Here is a 17,397-nt window from a genome sequence, read left to right on the forward strand (position 1 = left end):
CTCTCAGCATTGCATGTTGACAGAAAAAACAGATTTTTTTATTAAAACATAAAAAGTGTCAGACGGTCCTGAATGTCTCACCAGCTGCTGTCCCTGAACGCCCCATGAGGCGAACTGCAGGACGGAGTCCGACACCTCTGGCGGGTTGAGCTCCCACACTTCCCTGGACAGTGAACGCACCACATGAAGCACCCAGAGCGGCTGCAGTGCCCAACATGAGGGCAGCGGCTCACCTGGTGGACAGGTCGTAGATCAGGAAGGACGCCAGGAAGGAATGCTTGTAGACCTGGAACCCAAACACAACGTCGGCCGTCATCAACCTGTTTTAAACGACATCAGCCCGTTTCCATCTCGGGTGAAGCGGTGCGCCGAGGTTTTCCTATCAACAGCTGTTGAACAGAAGCCATAAGATTTCTGCTTCTACATTCTGACAAGTGAGATAATTGAAGAAATTTTCTGTTACATTTTGACAGATCAAAACATTTTCAAGATATTGGAAATAATGTCACAGATTCATCATTTAAAGAGTCACATCTCAAACATCACTATGATGAATTAAAATGACATTTTTATAAATATGTGAATTAAGAAATGACCCGTAAGGCCCCTTATTGAGCTGTCCAAACTGATGCCTGCAGGATTATTTTGGGTTTCCTGGTCAGAAACAGCTGAGCAGTTTGGGAGAAAACAGAACGAGAACTTCCTGAACTTTACGACTGATTCAGAAATCTGAAAAAAATGTCCTTTTTGTTCTCTATCAGTCAAATCAATCATTTCATTTGTATAGAACATTTCAGCAGCAAGGCATTTCAAGGTGCTTTACATAATTAAAGAAAAAATAAAAACAGTAGACGACATTAATAAATAGATGAAAACTAAAGATAAAAACATTAAAGACATCAAAAACCACTCTAACCCTAACTTAGCCATAAGCAGCTCTAACCAGGTGGGTTTTAAGTTGAGATTTAAAGGCTCTCAGTGTTTCAGCTGTTTTACAGTTTTCTGGAAGTTTGTTCCAAATCTGTGGTGCATAGAAACTGAATGCTGCTTCTCCTCGTTTGGTTCTGGTTCTGATGCAGAGCAGAACCAGAACCTGAGGGTCTGGAAGGTTGATACAGCAATAACAGATATTTAATACATTGTGGTGCTAAACCGTTCAGTGATTTATAAACTAACATTATTAGTTGTTATGCTGTGTCTACCAAGACAGAAACATTTTAAAAGGCTTTAAAAAGAAAAAGTGCTGCTGGCGACACATTAACAGGATCACAGGTTTCAAAAACCTTTTCATTTTTTTATTTAAGTGTCCATATGCAAAATCTATGGAAGCCCATTTCCACCACTCAGTTAAACAAATAAAAAATAATTATCTCATTATAATGAGATAACTAGAGTTGCTCAACTTGATAGAAAGACATGGATACTGATAATATCATTGATCAATACTTCAGAAGTGGTTTTACGAATCTTGAAATCTTGCGAATTTTGGAAGAAACGTTAATGTTAAATTGAGTCTCCGGACACTGGAGAGAAGACTGCAAAAGAAGCGCCTGTGGCGTAGAAAAAACAAGACAGATGTTGCAGAAGTGGCCTCTTTTATTGAGGACCAACTACAAGGATCTGGGAGACAGCACGGCTACAGGTGGATGCAGCAGAAATGTTGCATGGCTGGCATAGTCACAGACGGAAACGGTACGTCTTTTGATGCGCTTATTGGATCCCAACGGGGTTGACCTGCGTGCACAAAATCGCTTGAGACGACGCTTATATGTCAGTCGGGGACCAAACTATGTCTGGCACATCGATGGGTACGACAAATTAAAGCCTTATGGGATATGTATTAATGGATGCATAGATGGCTTTTCGAGGAAAATGATCTGGCTAGAAGCCTATAAGAGCAATAGTGAGCCTCACATTATTGCTGGCTATTTCATTGACGCTGTGATGGAGTGTAATGGATTTCCACAGAAGATACGAATGGATCATGGCACAGAGAACACTCATGTGGCGGCGATGCAAAGATTTCTGCACAACACCGAGGATGAAAATGGTTTTGACTCTGTTATTCTCGGTCCGAGTGCAGGAAACCAAAGGACAGAGCGATGGTGGTGCACTTTAAGAAGTGAATGTGTCCAGTTTTGGATGGACCATTTCGACCAGCTTAAAGCCGATGGCTATTTTGTTGACAGCTTTCTGGACAAATCACTGATCCAGTTTTGTTTCCTACGGAGGAATTAAAAGGTGCCAAACTCATGAAATAAGAAACGATACACAAACTCCATTCTCTCCGGCTCACAGACAACCAGGAAGACATTTAATGCACATCTGCGGATTCACACATTACATTTTCATCATCTCAATTTCATCGTCTCAGAATCCAAAATGTCTTGTCTCTTATTTCTGACATCAGTTTTTATACAGTTCCAGCTCTACTGTTGTGTATTGGGAATCTTTGACCAATGGCGTTACTGGACCTCGCTTGCGTAGCACTTCTGGCTCCGTCTTACACTGGATGTGTGTTGGAAGTTCAGAGAATTAGGGGTTGACCTCCTGGAAGTTAAATCTGCTCCATCAGAAGAACTATTACTCAAGTTGTTGGTTTCTTATCTGTCCAAACAAAGATTCTTTCCCAGTCCTGGCCGACTTCCTCGCACGCAAGCAGGAAAAGACGTTTGCCAGAATTTTCTTGCACAACTTAACCTTTCCCTCTTTGGTGATTGCTTATTCCACATCTCTCCATTCTGAGTTCCTTTCTGACTTCTAGGTCAGATTGACCCAGTACATTCCTTTTCAGTAAAAACATATCTTAATGTGAATCAACCACCAACATGCCTTTTAGTATAATTATATTCTTCTACACTACAAACAATACAGGTCCTATAAATTTACTTCTTGCTTTCAGCACACAATTTTGAAATAAGTTACAAATAATACAAAAGCATGACTTTTTTTCTAACTATTTTCTTATATTTTTCTGTATTTTAATCAAACAGGTGGAGCTGGATGAGGTTGTCCATCGTATACGATCTACAAATAATCCTCGGGCTCCTCGTGGTCGTCCCACATTAATGCATGGTGTTCCCAACCTGTACGGGTTTTTTTACAGTCTGCTGATCTAACAAAGCTGGAAATATGTATAGAAGAATGTCGTTTCAAGGACTTTCCCTGTGATGTTGATGTATTTCACTTATGCACTGAACTCATGACTGAGCACAGACTGGTAATGACAGATGATGTGTATGAAATTACTAATCTTTATGTAACACTCCGTCAAATGATCAGTGATGAGCTGGGAGAACAGTTTCTATAAATCACCCAGGTCCACAAAACATCTAACAAGTCAGATATTGTGTCAGTATGTCCTGTGTAAACACTGACTGTAAAACTAAATGCATGAATGAGTTAAAATTTGTTTCTATTTTTTCTAAAAAGACTAAAACATTTTAGTTTCCTTCAGTGTTGAGGTCAAGGTCAATCTATTAATTTATTTATTATTACAAAATACTAGCCTCTTGTTCAAAACAACACTAATTAGTGCCAACATTTCCAGGTTCTCTATTTTATTAGACTTACTTGTTCAGGGAAACTGTTGATATATGGACATGAATGTTAAGTTTTAATCATGTCACTACTAACAGATAACCAGTTGAGTTTTCCTACCAATATGCTGTTTGCAGTTGGTTTTAATTTGATAAGAGTACAAATGTTGTCATTACGCTTGATGAATATATTTCAGTATTTTTCTGTATTATTGCCAATCAATTTATTTACAGTGCAACAACAAATCATAAACAGACTCTACACTTTGTTCAGAATGTATTTATTTTCTATTCTACCAACAAAGAACAATCCATTATTTTGACATTCCCAAAAATAAATCACAAGTGCTTAAAAAACTTGCCTTGGTGTAGAGGCCACTCATTTGATAAGCTTAAGATGAAGGAATATACCACGTTGTGCCCAGTAAAATAAAAAAGACATTTTTTATAACCTTCCACAAAAGAAATCGAATGTGCAAAAAAGAAAAAAGAATTCAGAAAATGATTTTATGAATATGAATGCAATGTGTCTCATAAAAAGATACAATAACAATAAACAGTTCCTATTTTAAACATTTCCTACAGTCATTTTCACTTTACCTCTTCTGATTTACTATGTCAGCTAACAATTAACATGTTAATTATGGCAAAACAAAAGTCAGCTACATTTTATTGTCTGGCATCATTCAAAACAACCACATTTGTATGAAATATTGACAGAGTGTAAATGTACCCATCGAGCTATTGTATGATTTATTTTTTCATATTTTTGGATGCATCCCCAAGCAACAAATACACCAAATGTGATCTTTGGTGCTCCCCTGAAAGTTAGCAGATCTGAAAATGCAGAACTTGTGCATGTGTGGTAGAATATCTCTACTTCTTACAATAAGACGTTTCTTTGGCAACAATAATTAAGTAACTTACATTAAATGCTGCACATTTTTGACTAAAAAATGACCAGGGAAAGAGCAAAAAAACAAAAACAAGTTAAGTTGCCATGTTTATTTTCTCTGTTTGTGATAATGTGGACAATGTCAATTCTGTACTGATTACATTTCAAATAACTTAAAACTTCAACTTTGAATATGTAAAAGTACAAATGTCAGTCATAAATGACAACATCCTATGGCTTACAAATACTTAACATTTTGTACTTAATCCTAACAGTAAGTATTGACTCTGTTTTTTGCATCAAAAATCACTACAGATTCCAAATTATTGATATTTTTAAGAAGAGTAGTGCTAAGAAGCCTTGTTGAGTTTTGACAACCAACCTTTAAACAAACCAAACCAGCATTTACCTATCACCAACAGTTGATCCTTTTAGGTACATCTGGAGAAAGTTTGGGAAAGGTAACATCACCCAGATAAAATGTTATCTCTAAAACTTTAAACTCTGTCAAGGAAATTTGGGGGAAAATCCTCAAAACATCTACTTAGATCTTGATAGGCAACTTGTTACTTTAAATAGCCACCTTAATCTCCTTTGTTTTTCTTTTAGGACTTCCACAACTGTGTATCTCCACCCTCTACCTCCACCACTTTCAAAACTTTAATTAATGTCCATGACCCATACGTTAGACTCCAAAACCTTGTTCATTTCAGCACTGAAATCTGGATAGCTGTCATAATAGTTTGACAGCTCAAGGACACAGATCTTCTGAGAAACCCTTGAATCTTTGTGAAATCGATAAGAATTTTCTTATCCAGGAACAGGTCTGAGCCTGTGCAGAACCTTAGAAACAAGGACAGATGCTGCAAATCTGCATTCCTGATATACGTGCTAACGTACTTTTGAATATCCTTCTGATGAATATTCATTTCCTGAGGAAAGACAATGGACTTCAAAACTTTTCTTGCACTTGGTTCCAAGTTTTCATACAATGAAGAAAGGTCCTGGAAGCTGTTCCCGGTGATACTGAGTGTTTTGGGCCACTGTTCAATAACGTAAGCAGGCTCCTGGAGGATTTCATTTACATTGCTGGCAGTGGGCATTCGTCTGCAACTGTGGTTGTCAAGAATCTCTATCAGTTCCTCTTTGTCAACACTGCTGAAGTCTGACTGCCACGACTGAAACACAAAACGCTCAGATTCAGGCATGCACTTAAGGAAATTCTCCACCACCTCACTTTTTACCTGTCCAAAAGCTGCTTGCTCTAGTATGACAGGTGCAATCTTCATAGGAAGATATTTCTCTCTTGTCCATCCAAAAACAATTAGTCAGCTTACACTGTCCCACTGCTGTTGTCCATAATCATGCCTCAGAAAAGGCACTTTTTAAGTGTTTCCTGTAATACACTGATCATAGAATTCTTTCCAGAATTCAGAAAGACGGTCTCTAACGACTCCTCCATCATCATAACCCATCTCAGGTGTTCTATCTGTCAGGACAAGTTGGATTTTGAAGTCTCTATCTAGAAGTCCATCATCACAGAAGTGAGCTATGAGCTCAGGAAGTACCTGACCTCTGTGAATTACCAGTATCTTCTTCACTGCCTTGGCAGATGATGAGAATTGAGGGGATATTAGCAAAGTGTCACCCAAAATCTGTGGCTCACTGTCAGAAAACGGTCCTAGAAACACTATGTTACTGCTCTCCAAATCCTCCTCCCTGAGCTCTGCAGAATGAAGTGAAAAGTTAATATTGTCATGATTTGTTATATTTCCAACAAATAGGAAGTCAGAAGTTACTGTGGATATTGCAGATTGGCTGGTCGCTGCAACATTTACAGCAGATGAAGAGGAGGGCTGATTCAGAGAACGGTCTTGATCCTGAAAAAGTGGTGAAGACAAAACTTCATCTTGACTGACTGACTGGTTAGCCTTCTTTTTACGTGTGGTCAGGTAAAACCTGAGAATAGTCAGTTTTGTAACATGAAACATTTGTCCAACAGAGATTTTGTCATCAATTGGCACTTCCTGATAATCTTTCAGATCTATTTCAAAATCTGTTATGGACCCTTCTCTATTTCTCCCATTTGGAAAGAAAAGGCCAACAGCCATCTGGATTATCTCTCATTTGGCCATCATCAGATGTTTCCAATAAAATGTAAAGCAAGTCATACTGCAAATTATAATTTTACCTGGAAAACTAATAGTAATACAGTCATTCATAATGCCATCCATCAATGCATTTTCTAGCACCCTTATCCCTAGTAGGGTCGGGAGGGGTCTGGTGTCTATCTACAGAAAACGAGAGGTGGGGTCACCTGGACAGGTCACCTGGGTCACCTGGACAGGTCGCCAGTCTGTCACACAGAGACACACAACTACACACACACCTAGGGAGAGTTTAGAGAGACTAATTAACCTGACAGTCATGGTTTTGGACTGTGGGAGGAAACCGGAGAACCCAGAGAGAACCCACCATGCACAGGGAGAACATGGTGGGTTCTCAGGTGGTCTTTCTCCATGCACAAAGCCCCGGCTGGGACATTCATAATGCCTTTCAGCACTATGTTTTTTTGTCAAATATTTTACTAAGGCTAAACTCAAACTATTTCAATGTTACAAATACATTTTTTCACCAAAATATTTATTTTTTAAATTTAAAACTTTTGTTTTATAATAACTATAAACCAGTTATTTATATAATTACACAAATATATGCATATACAGAGGTTTTACTTTTAAAATGGACACATCTTCAGAAATTTCTTTAAGTTCACAGAAAAGATAAGAAAACATTTATTGGTAATAAAGAACTGTACCGTTCCATAATGACCTTGTCTTTAGCAGTGGAAAAGGAAATACACTGAAAATGAAGCCATCTGTGGAGAACAGAGGCCTTTCGATAGAGAACGGGACCTAAGGCCTCCTGTGTGATCAGAAGAGGTTCGTGAAAAGCTGCTCACGCTGTCCAGTCGTCTTTCTGAAACAACACACTGAACAAAAGCAAGAACATGTTGGATTGGTTGTTATTTGAACTTACTGATTAAATCAATAAAATAGATTTGCAGACAAAATATATATATTTATATCTACATTTCTTTGCTTGTGGTTTAGTTACTTAAATTATTTAGAATTTAATAATAATAATAATAATAATAATTAACGAGAGAGAGTACATGACATATTTTAGTTTAACTTTTAAAAACACATCAGCTCAGAGGTTTCGGTTTGGTTTGGGAGCGAGATGCAGCATCTACGAACTACTCACCAGTTATTACACCACGACTTTGTGGTAAACTGAACATCTCATTGCAGCAAATAAAACCACATAATCCTCGGATATTAACTACAGTTAAAGTCAGTTGTGGACTGACGAAGTAAAGAAACAGAAAACGTTAGCTTCAAAGATATGAATGCATCTTCTTAAGCTATCTTCAAGATTAGCTACCGTGGTCAGGATGCCAAATTGATTACTTTATACTGGCTTATATTACAGACTTAAATGAACAAAACCACATTTCTTACCGTTGTAAACAGCGACATTTAGCTGGATGCTTGCTGGCAGCAGGTGCGACCGACGGTAAAGTCAAACGGTGCAGATGGACTGAACTGAAAGGGGGATCAGCCTCCACAGTCCCTAAACGTCCTGAGCCGATGCAGACCATCTCATTATAATGAGATAATTATGAGTGGCGGAAATGGGCTTCCATAAAAATCTGCAATGTTTTGACAGAGTAATTATTCCAGATATCAGAGACTGACTAGTCAGAATATTAATGCAAGATATGTGAAATATGAAAAACCTTTAGATTAAAAATGTTCCAGAGATCTCTGATCTTTAAAGGAATCATGAGTTAATTTATCTGAGTCTGCAGTTTAATTTACTGAATTATTTCTGATCCAAAATACATATGAAGTATCTTTATTGGGAATTATGACGAGTCAGAATGTAATCATCTTACTATGTGTCGTCATAAACAGCTGCAGATATCTGCAGCAAGTGGTGATGATGTATGCTTCATGACAGTCGGGAGGTTTTGTTTTCATTTTCAGGTTTTCTTATAATATCCCATCACTGCTGACTGCTGCATAATTTATATATGTATCTTTTTTTAATTTTATGTTTGTTAGATATTTTGAAAATTTACAAAGAAAACAGAACTACAACAGGACAGAACGTCTACAGAACAGACAGAAAACTAAAGCAAAAACAGGAGGCAAGTAAATAATTAGCAGCAATTTGCAAAAAGTAACCCATTTATATAAAAACTTAAAGATATTCATCATTCAGGGTCACATTACTGGCCTTTTTATTTTGAGACACTCAGGAACACGTTCCCATCTTTTTAAAGAGCAGAACCTTTCCCATTCAGACAATATCTCAATCTGTCACATACAATAACTTCAGAAATTAAGTTTTTCCATTTGGATCGAAGGCTGTCACAACAGAAACTTTCATCTTCCTGACTCTCTGGCCAAAATCAGGAGGAACTGCACAGTGTGGAGTATCCAGGTGACTGGGCATGAGCCTGAGGAGACCCAGCGCTGGGCTAATGCTAACCGTTAGCTAATGCTAACTGTTAGCTAATGCTAACTTAGCATTGCAGCACCGTTAGCTAGCAGAGCTTCCTTCTGTGAACTTCCTATACATATGTGGAGATATGCATACGTTGTGTATATACTGCATTTCTTTATATCGGTTGCATTCTGAGGTTCTAGAGTCAAAATGTCTCCCCCTGCTGGCTCCGTTGTTGCAGGTTAAATTCTCCACAGTGTTTGTTTCTGGCTGTAGCTCAGCACAATCTGGACACAAATCTCCCACGTTTGACAATCAAGGATTGTTTTTCCATAACCTTTTCCATTTATGCCTTAGCTGAAGATATTTATAAAAGTCCCTGTAGACAATGTTTTGTTTTTAGTCCTCAAATGTCTTGAATTTCTCGTTTCTCCATAGATCAGTGGTGCCCAAAGTGGGTCCTGGAGGCATCCTGCATGTTTTACTCTCTCCCTGGTGGTAGAAGCAACCTTCTCATCAGGTCAGTGCTCTCCTCTAATGAGCCATCATTGGATCCAGGTGAGTTAAACCAGGGAGAGAGCTAACCTAAACCTGTTAAACCAGGGAGAGAGCTAACCTAAACCTGTTAAACCAGGGAGAGAACTAACCCACTCTGGGCTCCTCTGCCATAGATCATGTGATGCCAGCTTCTTGCCAGAGATCAGGACCAGCGCCCTCTACTGTCAGATCCAGGTTGTCTGCCAACGTTGTGAAAGATGAAAAATTCAGATTGAGTCCAAACAGTCCCTCAGAACGCCCCATGCCTTAACAGCATTAGTGATTATTAAGTTATCTTAATCACCAGACTTAAAGGTGATCGGGTCCACAGACTCTCTGTCGGGTCCCGTCTCCTGGATCGGCGTGTTTTTGGGAAGCCAACGGTGAAATACAGACAGACATGGTTCTGTCTTCATGCAGGCCCCGTCCACCAAGGCTCTGGGAAGTCGTCAGACTTCAGTTTTAATTTTAGGTTTCCCGCTTCATTGATCCCAGCTAAATCTTTAGAGTCAATAAACAAGAACTGGAGAAATTAACTTAGGGAGAATTATAGTCTTAATAAGGTTCACTCTCCCCAGAAAGAATATGAGGAGCTTCTTCCATCTTACCAACTTATCTTTAAAGTGAATAATCCCAGGATGATGTTTTCAGCTGGCTAATTTCAGGAGTAAAGCGTATTATCCCTAGAGGCTTTAATTCTGCAGGATGGAAACGGCTGGACGACTGCTGCTTCTCCCTGGTCACAGGCCTGCATATCATTGTTATGTTAAACATAATAATGAGGAGTACGGAGGGCGAAGAGTGCCAAGTCTAAATAAATAAACAACCAATTAAATTACTTAGTATGTGTCATCAATTGAATAAAATTTAAACTAAATACACAAATAATAATAATAATTTAAATAAATGCCCAGATGAGGCCTGCAAATGCAGACGAACCCAAACTGGAAATATTCCAAATAACCAGAATAAACCAGCAGCTGTTGTTTTGTTAGATTATTGTGTTTTTAGTAACAAACAGTTTTATTTCTGAACTATGAACTATAATATCAGAATGTTTCCTCTCATTTCTCCTGAAGGAAAATTAGATCTGCTTTCTCCTGAATTCAGACGTTTTCCTTCCACAGGCCGATTGTTTCCATTAAGTTTCTACCAGGGGAACGTTAATCAGCCGCGTTCTGAGGCTTACAGAACATCGGGTCGGTTCTAATGGAGCAGAACCCGGCGGCCATCTTTAACTCCCTCTGAAGGTTAAACGTTAAAACGAGACGTTAATCAGCCGCGTTCTGAGGCTTACAGAACATCGGGTCGGTTCTAATGGAGCAGAACCCGGCGGCCATCTTTAACTCCCTCTGAAGGTTAAACGTTAAAACGAGACGTTAATCAGCCACATTCTGAGGGCGGAGGATGATTATTGGTTATTGTTCCCAAACAGTTCCATCCAAACATCCAATCATGACCTCAGATTCACTGATCACCTGACCTTTGACCTTCCAAAGGGACACTGTTCCTTCAAATGAAACACTAAATCATTTTTTTTCCTGATTCTAAGAAGCCAGATGCAGGGTTCAGTCACATGATGTGAAGGAACCAGTCAGCGACGTGAAGAGCCGTGACATCATCGTCTGGGCTTCCTCAGATCATTTAAAAGCTTTAGTGATAAATGACATAACAATTCCCTGAGTATTCTGTTTAGTTACTGAAACAGGAAAAGTTTTACTTATTTAAAATTTTAATATCTGATCAGGATTAACTGATGATGTCATAATATGTCTGAACTTTAACTGGTCTGAAGTTTGGACCAGAACCCGACCTAAGACTCACCGGCTGAACGTTGTATCCCAGCAGAACAAACTTCTTGTCTGGAGAAACTGCAAACTTAGTAGCCTTAAACGTTGCCTGTACAGAAAAAGAAATTAAATATTTTCTGCTGTGCATAAAAACATCCGCCAGAAATAAAACAGCAAATGAATTGTTTACTGGAAAGAGCTGATTGGTGGGAGACAGGAAGTTTAACAGCAGTGTTAGAGCCACCAGCCCTCCGCAATAAGAGCGTAGTAATATTATTTTATCTGAATGTTAGTTTGACTCACAAACGTTGAGTTTTTCAGCAGCAGCTCGGTCTCGTTGCTGTAGACGTTGAGTTTGAAAATGTCTCCGTTCCAGCTGCGGTAGATGACTTCCTGCGCTGCAGCAACAGAAACACTAAACGTTTATTAAAAACAGTAATTAAATATTATTTCCCGTCATGTCGGAGCTGAACCTCAGCCCTGCACCGAGATTCAGGGGCAGTTGATCAAAATCAACTGCTTAAATGTAAATGTAAAAGATGTTTTATTGGTTTTCATTCTGCTGTTGGGTTTCTGCTAGTTCTGTTCAAAACGGTTATTTCATAAAAATTTCAGATTAAAAGTATTTTATTGCTCTGTATTCTGTCTCAATAAAGATTTTTTAAAACATCCAGACTGTGTTTATCTTTAAGATTTCAGCTTCAAATCCTTCAGAAATGTGAACTGTGAATGCTAACATTAGCATTAGCTGCTACGGTGGATGCTAACATTAGCATTAGCTGCTACTCAGTGGTGGGCTGTCAGGACCTTCTCTGCTACCCCTATAAAATTGAAAAGAAAAAGTGTAAAATGTTTCAATCATCTTTAATTGTATCTATAATTTAATTTTTATTCTACAAACAAGTTGCTTATTGGTATTATTGAGGTTTCACTTTAATTTCCTACTTTAAAAAGTGCCTTAAACGCATCTGGCGAACAGCTCCGCCTCAGGCCCGGCTGTACTAATCCAGCCAAGTTCACCTCGCTGCAGCAAACAGGAAGGGGCGGGACGGACCGCCGTCAGCCTCTTACCTTTTTTGGAAATGGGACCATTGCAATCCGTAAGTGAAGGGGGCGCTATTTCCTATATTATCCGCGGCCTTCTGTTTGTAATTTCTTTTGAAATCTGTGATATTTCTTCATTTTAAGAAGGATTTTCACTCTTAGTATGTTTTTGAACTTCTCTCTCTTATTTACTTCAGCAAAACTCACAGTTTTTTTTAACAAATTCTGTAGCTTTTGCTGTACTTCTAAATCTGCTCCTCAGTCGCATCTTTTCGGGCCTGCTACTGCCTCTAGTGGCGTGGGGGTGGTAACACAACTAATCTAATTACATTACTAAATCAGAATACCACAAAGTCTTTATTATTATTAATTCTGGCATTACTGGAACAGTAAAAGATAAATTCCCTCACAAAAAGAACATGCCTTTTCATTTTCTTAAGGAAGTAGAGCTAATTGAACGACATAAACAAGATCTGAAAGTGATTCCAGTTTCTCTCGATGGCCAACCTGTTGAAACTGTGGCAAATTTTAAATACCTCAAGTCATTCCTGGACAGTCAGCTCAACTTTGCTGAAAGCACTGACTGTATCTTTAAGAACTGTTCTCAGAGGCTCTACCTTTTAAGAAGACCTGGGGGTTACCCAACTTAAGGTTGTGTATAACCTCTAGTTAGGTAGAGGTTGTTGAGTTAAAATGTTAAAACTTAACATTCTAACTTGAGTTTTAACTTTTCATCTCCTCGGTGGTTTGGTCACATGAGCTGCAGACTAACAGACAATCTTTTAAGAATACTTTGAATGGCAGGTATAACAGCAGGTAAATGGTGGTGAAACCAAAAACAACTTTGTCTCAACTGTTTGCTGAAAGAACAAGGGAGACGGCAAGAAATATTTTCCATCTTTATTCATCAGTTTGAACCTCTGAGCACATGAAGGCATTACTGTGTTACTCTGGCAATAGGAACATCTATTAGACGTCTTTTATTGATGGTGCAATAATTATTCTAACCAAACTAAATAATATTTACCTATAGTGTGCTAAGGGTTTTGCTCTATTCACAAATTGTTGATAATGTGATTCTATGAATATGATTTATTGTTTTAGAGTTGAAGGAAAAGTTCCATGTTGATAGACTAAATAGTTTCATCTTATTTTTTCCTATATATAAGACTCTACCAATAAAAAGTCTCTCAGAATAACATAGATGGCTCCGTAAAAACAAAAATGTGAATTTTTGCTTGTATCTGTTTAACAACCCTGGTTATTCTTTTGTACCTAATTCATTTGTTTGTTATTGACTTTTGCTCAATTAAATTTCTTACGTATACACTGCGAATGTTATTTTTATTATAGTTGATCATGTTGTTTTTCATGTCTCCTTATTTCATTTGTTCCTCCTATAATTGATGGAGATATATAGATATTATTTATAATGTATAAAAGTATTGTTTGTCATTTAATTAGCTCTACATCCTTAAGAAAATGAAAAATTAGCCAAAGATAATTTATCTTTGGTTAGTAATGCTGAAATTAATAGTAAATAATAAAGACGTTGTGGTATTTTGATTTAGAAATTAGATTAGTTGTACTACCACCCCCACGCCACTAGAGGCAGTAGCAGGCCTGAAAAGATGCGACTGAGGAGCAGATTTAGAAGTACACCGAAAGCTACAGAATTTGTTAAAAACTGTGAGCTGCGCTGAAGTAAATAAAAGAGAGAAGTTCAAATACATGCTGAGAGTGAAACTCCTTCCTAAAGGTGAAAATATATCATGGATTTCCAAAGAAAATAAAAAAGGGGTGGCCGCGGATAACATAGGAAATAGCGCCCCCTTCAATTCCAGAGTGCAATGGTTCCATTTTCAAATAAGGTGTGAGACTGACGTGATCTGCCCCGCCCCTTCCTGTTTGCTGCAGCGAGGTCCTTCTCAATCCAGCTACTCTTAGTCAGAAACGGCGAGCAACAGGCCACAGTTGGTATGACTTTCTAACTTGGAGAAATAAAGAGTTTTAAAGGATTTCACCTTTTCTACGTAATGACATTTTTTCTCTGAGCTACTGCTATAAGTTTCATACCAACAGGACAGATGCAAATATTTTGAAACTCGTATATTAAAATCCATTCCCTCCTACATTAATAGACTAGAATGTTAAGCGTGATATAAATATTCTACATAATGGGCCTCTGTTTTGTAATGCTCTTAAGCTATTATGATGTAAAAAGAAAAAGCAGAGAATTTCAAACCATTTGCGGAGAACATTTTCAGCAGACACTGACTGAAAAAAAGTTCAACTCGTGTCAATAAAGGTGTAAAAACCGTATTTATTTTAAGTAGTCTGCAAAATAAAACCAGCCGTTTTAGGGCTTACATGGTTAAGAAACGTGATAATGTTACAAATATCTTTAAAATTTCCTATTCGGTCATATTTCAGTCCGTTTTCTCATCAACATGCGAGGGTTTAGAGCAGGGGTCCCCAAACTACGGCCCGCGGGCCGGATCCGGCCCGCCACCTCATTTGGTCCGGCCCCCTGAACAATACCGGATCCGGCCCGCCTCCTCATACCAGAGAGCATTCAGTGTTTTTTTTCATATATTGTATTTTCCGGTTTGTATGTGGATTTTTCTTCAACCACCAGGGGGCTCTTGAGCAAATGTGAAACTTACTTTCCCTCAATGGAATATATACTCGTCAGTCCCAGTCACCGTTTCGCTGACGGTTTTTTCCATTTGCATTCTGGGTAAAAATCGATCTAAAAACGCGAATATGTCGTCGCCCGTAATCCTGCCGCCCCGCTCGACAGTTTCAAAGGTCACGCACGCGGTAGCTGCGCTGTGACGTCAAATGGGCATTAGCCAATGAAACGCGGTCCCTGTGGTAAGGTCCATTCTGGGCAGGCATGCGTTTCTGGGCATAACACCGGTCTGTCCCGCAGGCCCGGATGTAAGTAAAAGCTTCCCCTGATTTCCCATCGCTGTAGCAAACTTGATGTTTACAAAATGGCTACGCTTCCGCTTCAGATCCGGTTTACTAGTTGCTGACTTTTTATAAACGCTCTTTCATGGATAAAAAAAAAAAATAATTAAAAAAGGAAAACCCACAGTGGATTCACTAACAGACCAGTAAGAACTTCGTAAGGCATTTTAAAGACTATCTATGAGTGCTACGAGTGGCTAACAGCTAGCACTCAGTACAACAACCTGTGGATTTTATTTACAAGTAATGGGTGAGTGTTACTTTTCTGTTACATTCTCATACAAACGTTACTGAACAGTTATTTATTTTAATTGTTCACATGTGCTATTTGAGCAGTTTGGATTGATGTTGAGCTTCACTGGGGAACACGGAAAAGTTTAGCTGGATTATTATGTGCGCTGTTTCCTGTGTATTTTGCTAAACATTGAAATATTGCTAGATATGCATCGTTGCTTTACTTGGCGTATTTTTATTTATTTGCATATTATTGGATACGTGTTGCTTGGTGTGCTGCATAGTGCTGAATAACGTATGTATTGTTCAGGTATCACCAGGGGTGGAAATTAAAAATGTTCTCCAGCAGCCAATATTTTACTGTTTTGTTTTCTTCTTTTGATTACAAACCCCACCAATACAAGCAAATTATATAAAACATATGATTTAGTATTAACTCTAGGGGTGCGTTCACACTGCAGCCTGAAGTGACCCAATTCCGATTTTTTTTTACGTAATGCGGCCTGTATCCGATCTTTTCATGACAGTGTGAACAGCACAGGTCGGATTCTTTAAGAATGTGACCCATATCCGGTACGTATCCGATTCAAATGCGACCATAACGTTCAGGCCGCATCCATCCGAACTGAACGTCACTGATTCAACAAACCTCACTATTCTGCGTCCTGATACGGGACAACAACTTCAAATATGTAAGCTAAGCTCCACCGTCAGCCTCCATGTTTACTTCCGCAAACACTGAGCACTTCTTCTTTTTATGGGAACAGAACACTGAGAACGCTGACGCTATGGCGCCCTCTACTGCGCATACGGGACACTTTCAGGTCATTTGCCCGTTTACACTGCAGAACGCATACAGGTCGCATTTACTGGCAGTGTGAATGCACCCTTTGAAAACTGGTTTAATGACAAGAAGTTTGCCACACTTCTTGTCAGTAAATAATATGTACATACATATTATTCTGTATGTACTTATACAGATTAATTTAACATACGGCAAGGACACATAACAGAGGTGTAGTGTAGTAATTACTAACAGTAAACTTTAATCCCTAACATTCTTGCAGTCATTTTCTATATTGAACATTTCCACATTTTGGCTACCACTCCCCCAGACAGTATTTAGTGAAGATGTGTCTAGTCATTTTTAAAAACATTTTAAAATGGTATCAGTAGCTGTTTTCTAAGTCTTCTATTTATTTATTGAAAAAATATTTTTTTTTATTTTATTGAAATTCACAATTATTCTTATTACTAAAAACATCTCAGAACGTGTTCATTGTTAATTCCACGGGCCGTCATTATTCCTGTGTTCTTCCAGTGTTTTTCTGACTTCCTACCAGGTTAGTGAAGCGTCCTCCTCCCGGACTCACCTACACACACTCTCACTCTCACACACCTGGATGAAACGCTGCCTTTTCAGGGGTAACATTTCCTCACCTTCCTACCGGGCAGCAGCAGCTAATCTGAACTCTTCCTCAATCCGTCCCTGGTCACGTCTCTCTCATCGTCCTCCTCTGACGATAATAAATCCCCTTAATAATAATTAATTCTCCCTTCTCTGTTCCTCAATCTGCTCCAGCGGAAAAAGTTAGTGTGGTTGTAACAGGTGGAACCACCAGGGGTCGCTTCCTCTACATTTTGAGCTCCCATAAAAGGGAAGCTGTCAGGCTGGTGGGCAATTATCAATCTCCTCTGTGTTCGACCAGGTGTGTTGGCCCACAAGTCCCACTGTTGCGATCAGGTTTGTGTCAGTTTTTTTGTTGTAAAGAAAAACTCTTAATCTGATTATATTCAGTCAGTGTTTGTGTGATGTTTTTATATAGGGCCACACTTCATGTTTTGAGCTGACGATTCCTACCTGGGC

At 38.7% G+C, this 17,397-nt stretch overlaps 1 protein-coding gene across 2 annotated transcripts in view; it reads right to left on the reverse strand.

Annotated features, from left to right (window-relative positions):
• The window catches only part of LOC103131620 (inactive dipeptidyl peptidase 10), a 64,930-nt gene that overhangs the window by 20,069 nt on the left and 27,464 nt on the right, over positions 1-17,397 (reverse strand). For both annotated transcript variants that reach the window (XM_007543300.2, XM_016666783.1), the window contains exons 4-7: positions 11,580-11,674; positions 11,311-11,385; positions 234-286; positions 82-163 (exon numbers count right to left, since the gene is read on the reverse strand). In XM_007543300.2, the coding sequence (XP_007543362.1) occupies positions 82-163; positions 234-286; positions 11,311-11,385; positions 11,580-11,674 (305 nt within the window). The remainder of the gene's footprint in view (positions 1-81; positions 164-233; positions 287-11,310; positions 11,386-11,579; positions 11,675-17,397) is intronic.

The sequence above is a fragment of the Poecilia formosa genome, unplaced genomic scaffold, assembly GCF_000485575.1.
Source record: "Poecilia formosa unplaced genomic scaffold, Poecilia_formosa-5.1.2 Scaffold796, whole genome shotgun sequence".
In the NCBI taxonomy this organism is placed as follows: domain Eukaryota; kingdom Metazoa; phylum Chordata; class Actinopteri; order Cyprinodontiformes; family Poeciliidae; genus Poecilia; species Poecilia formosa.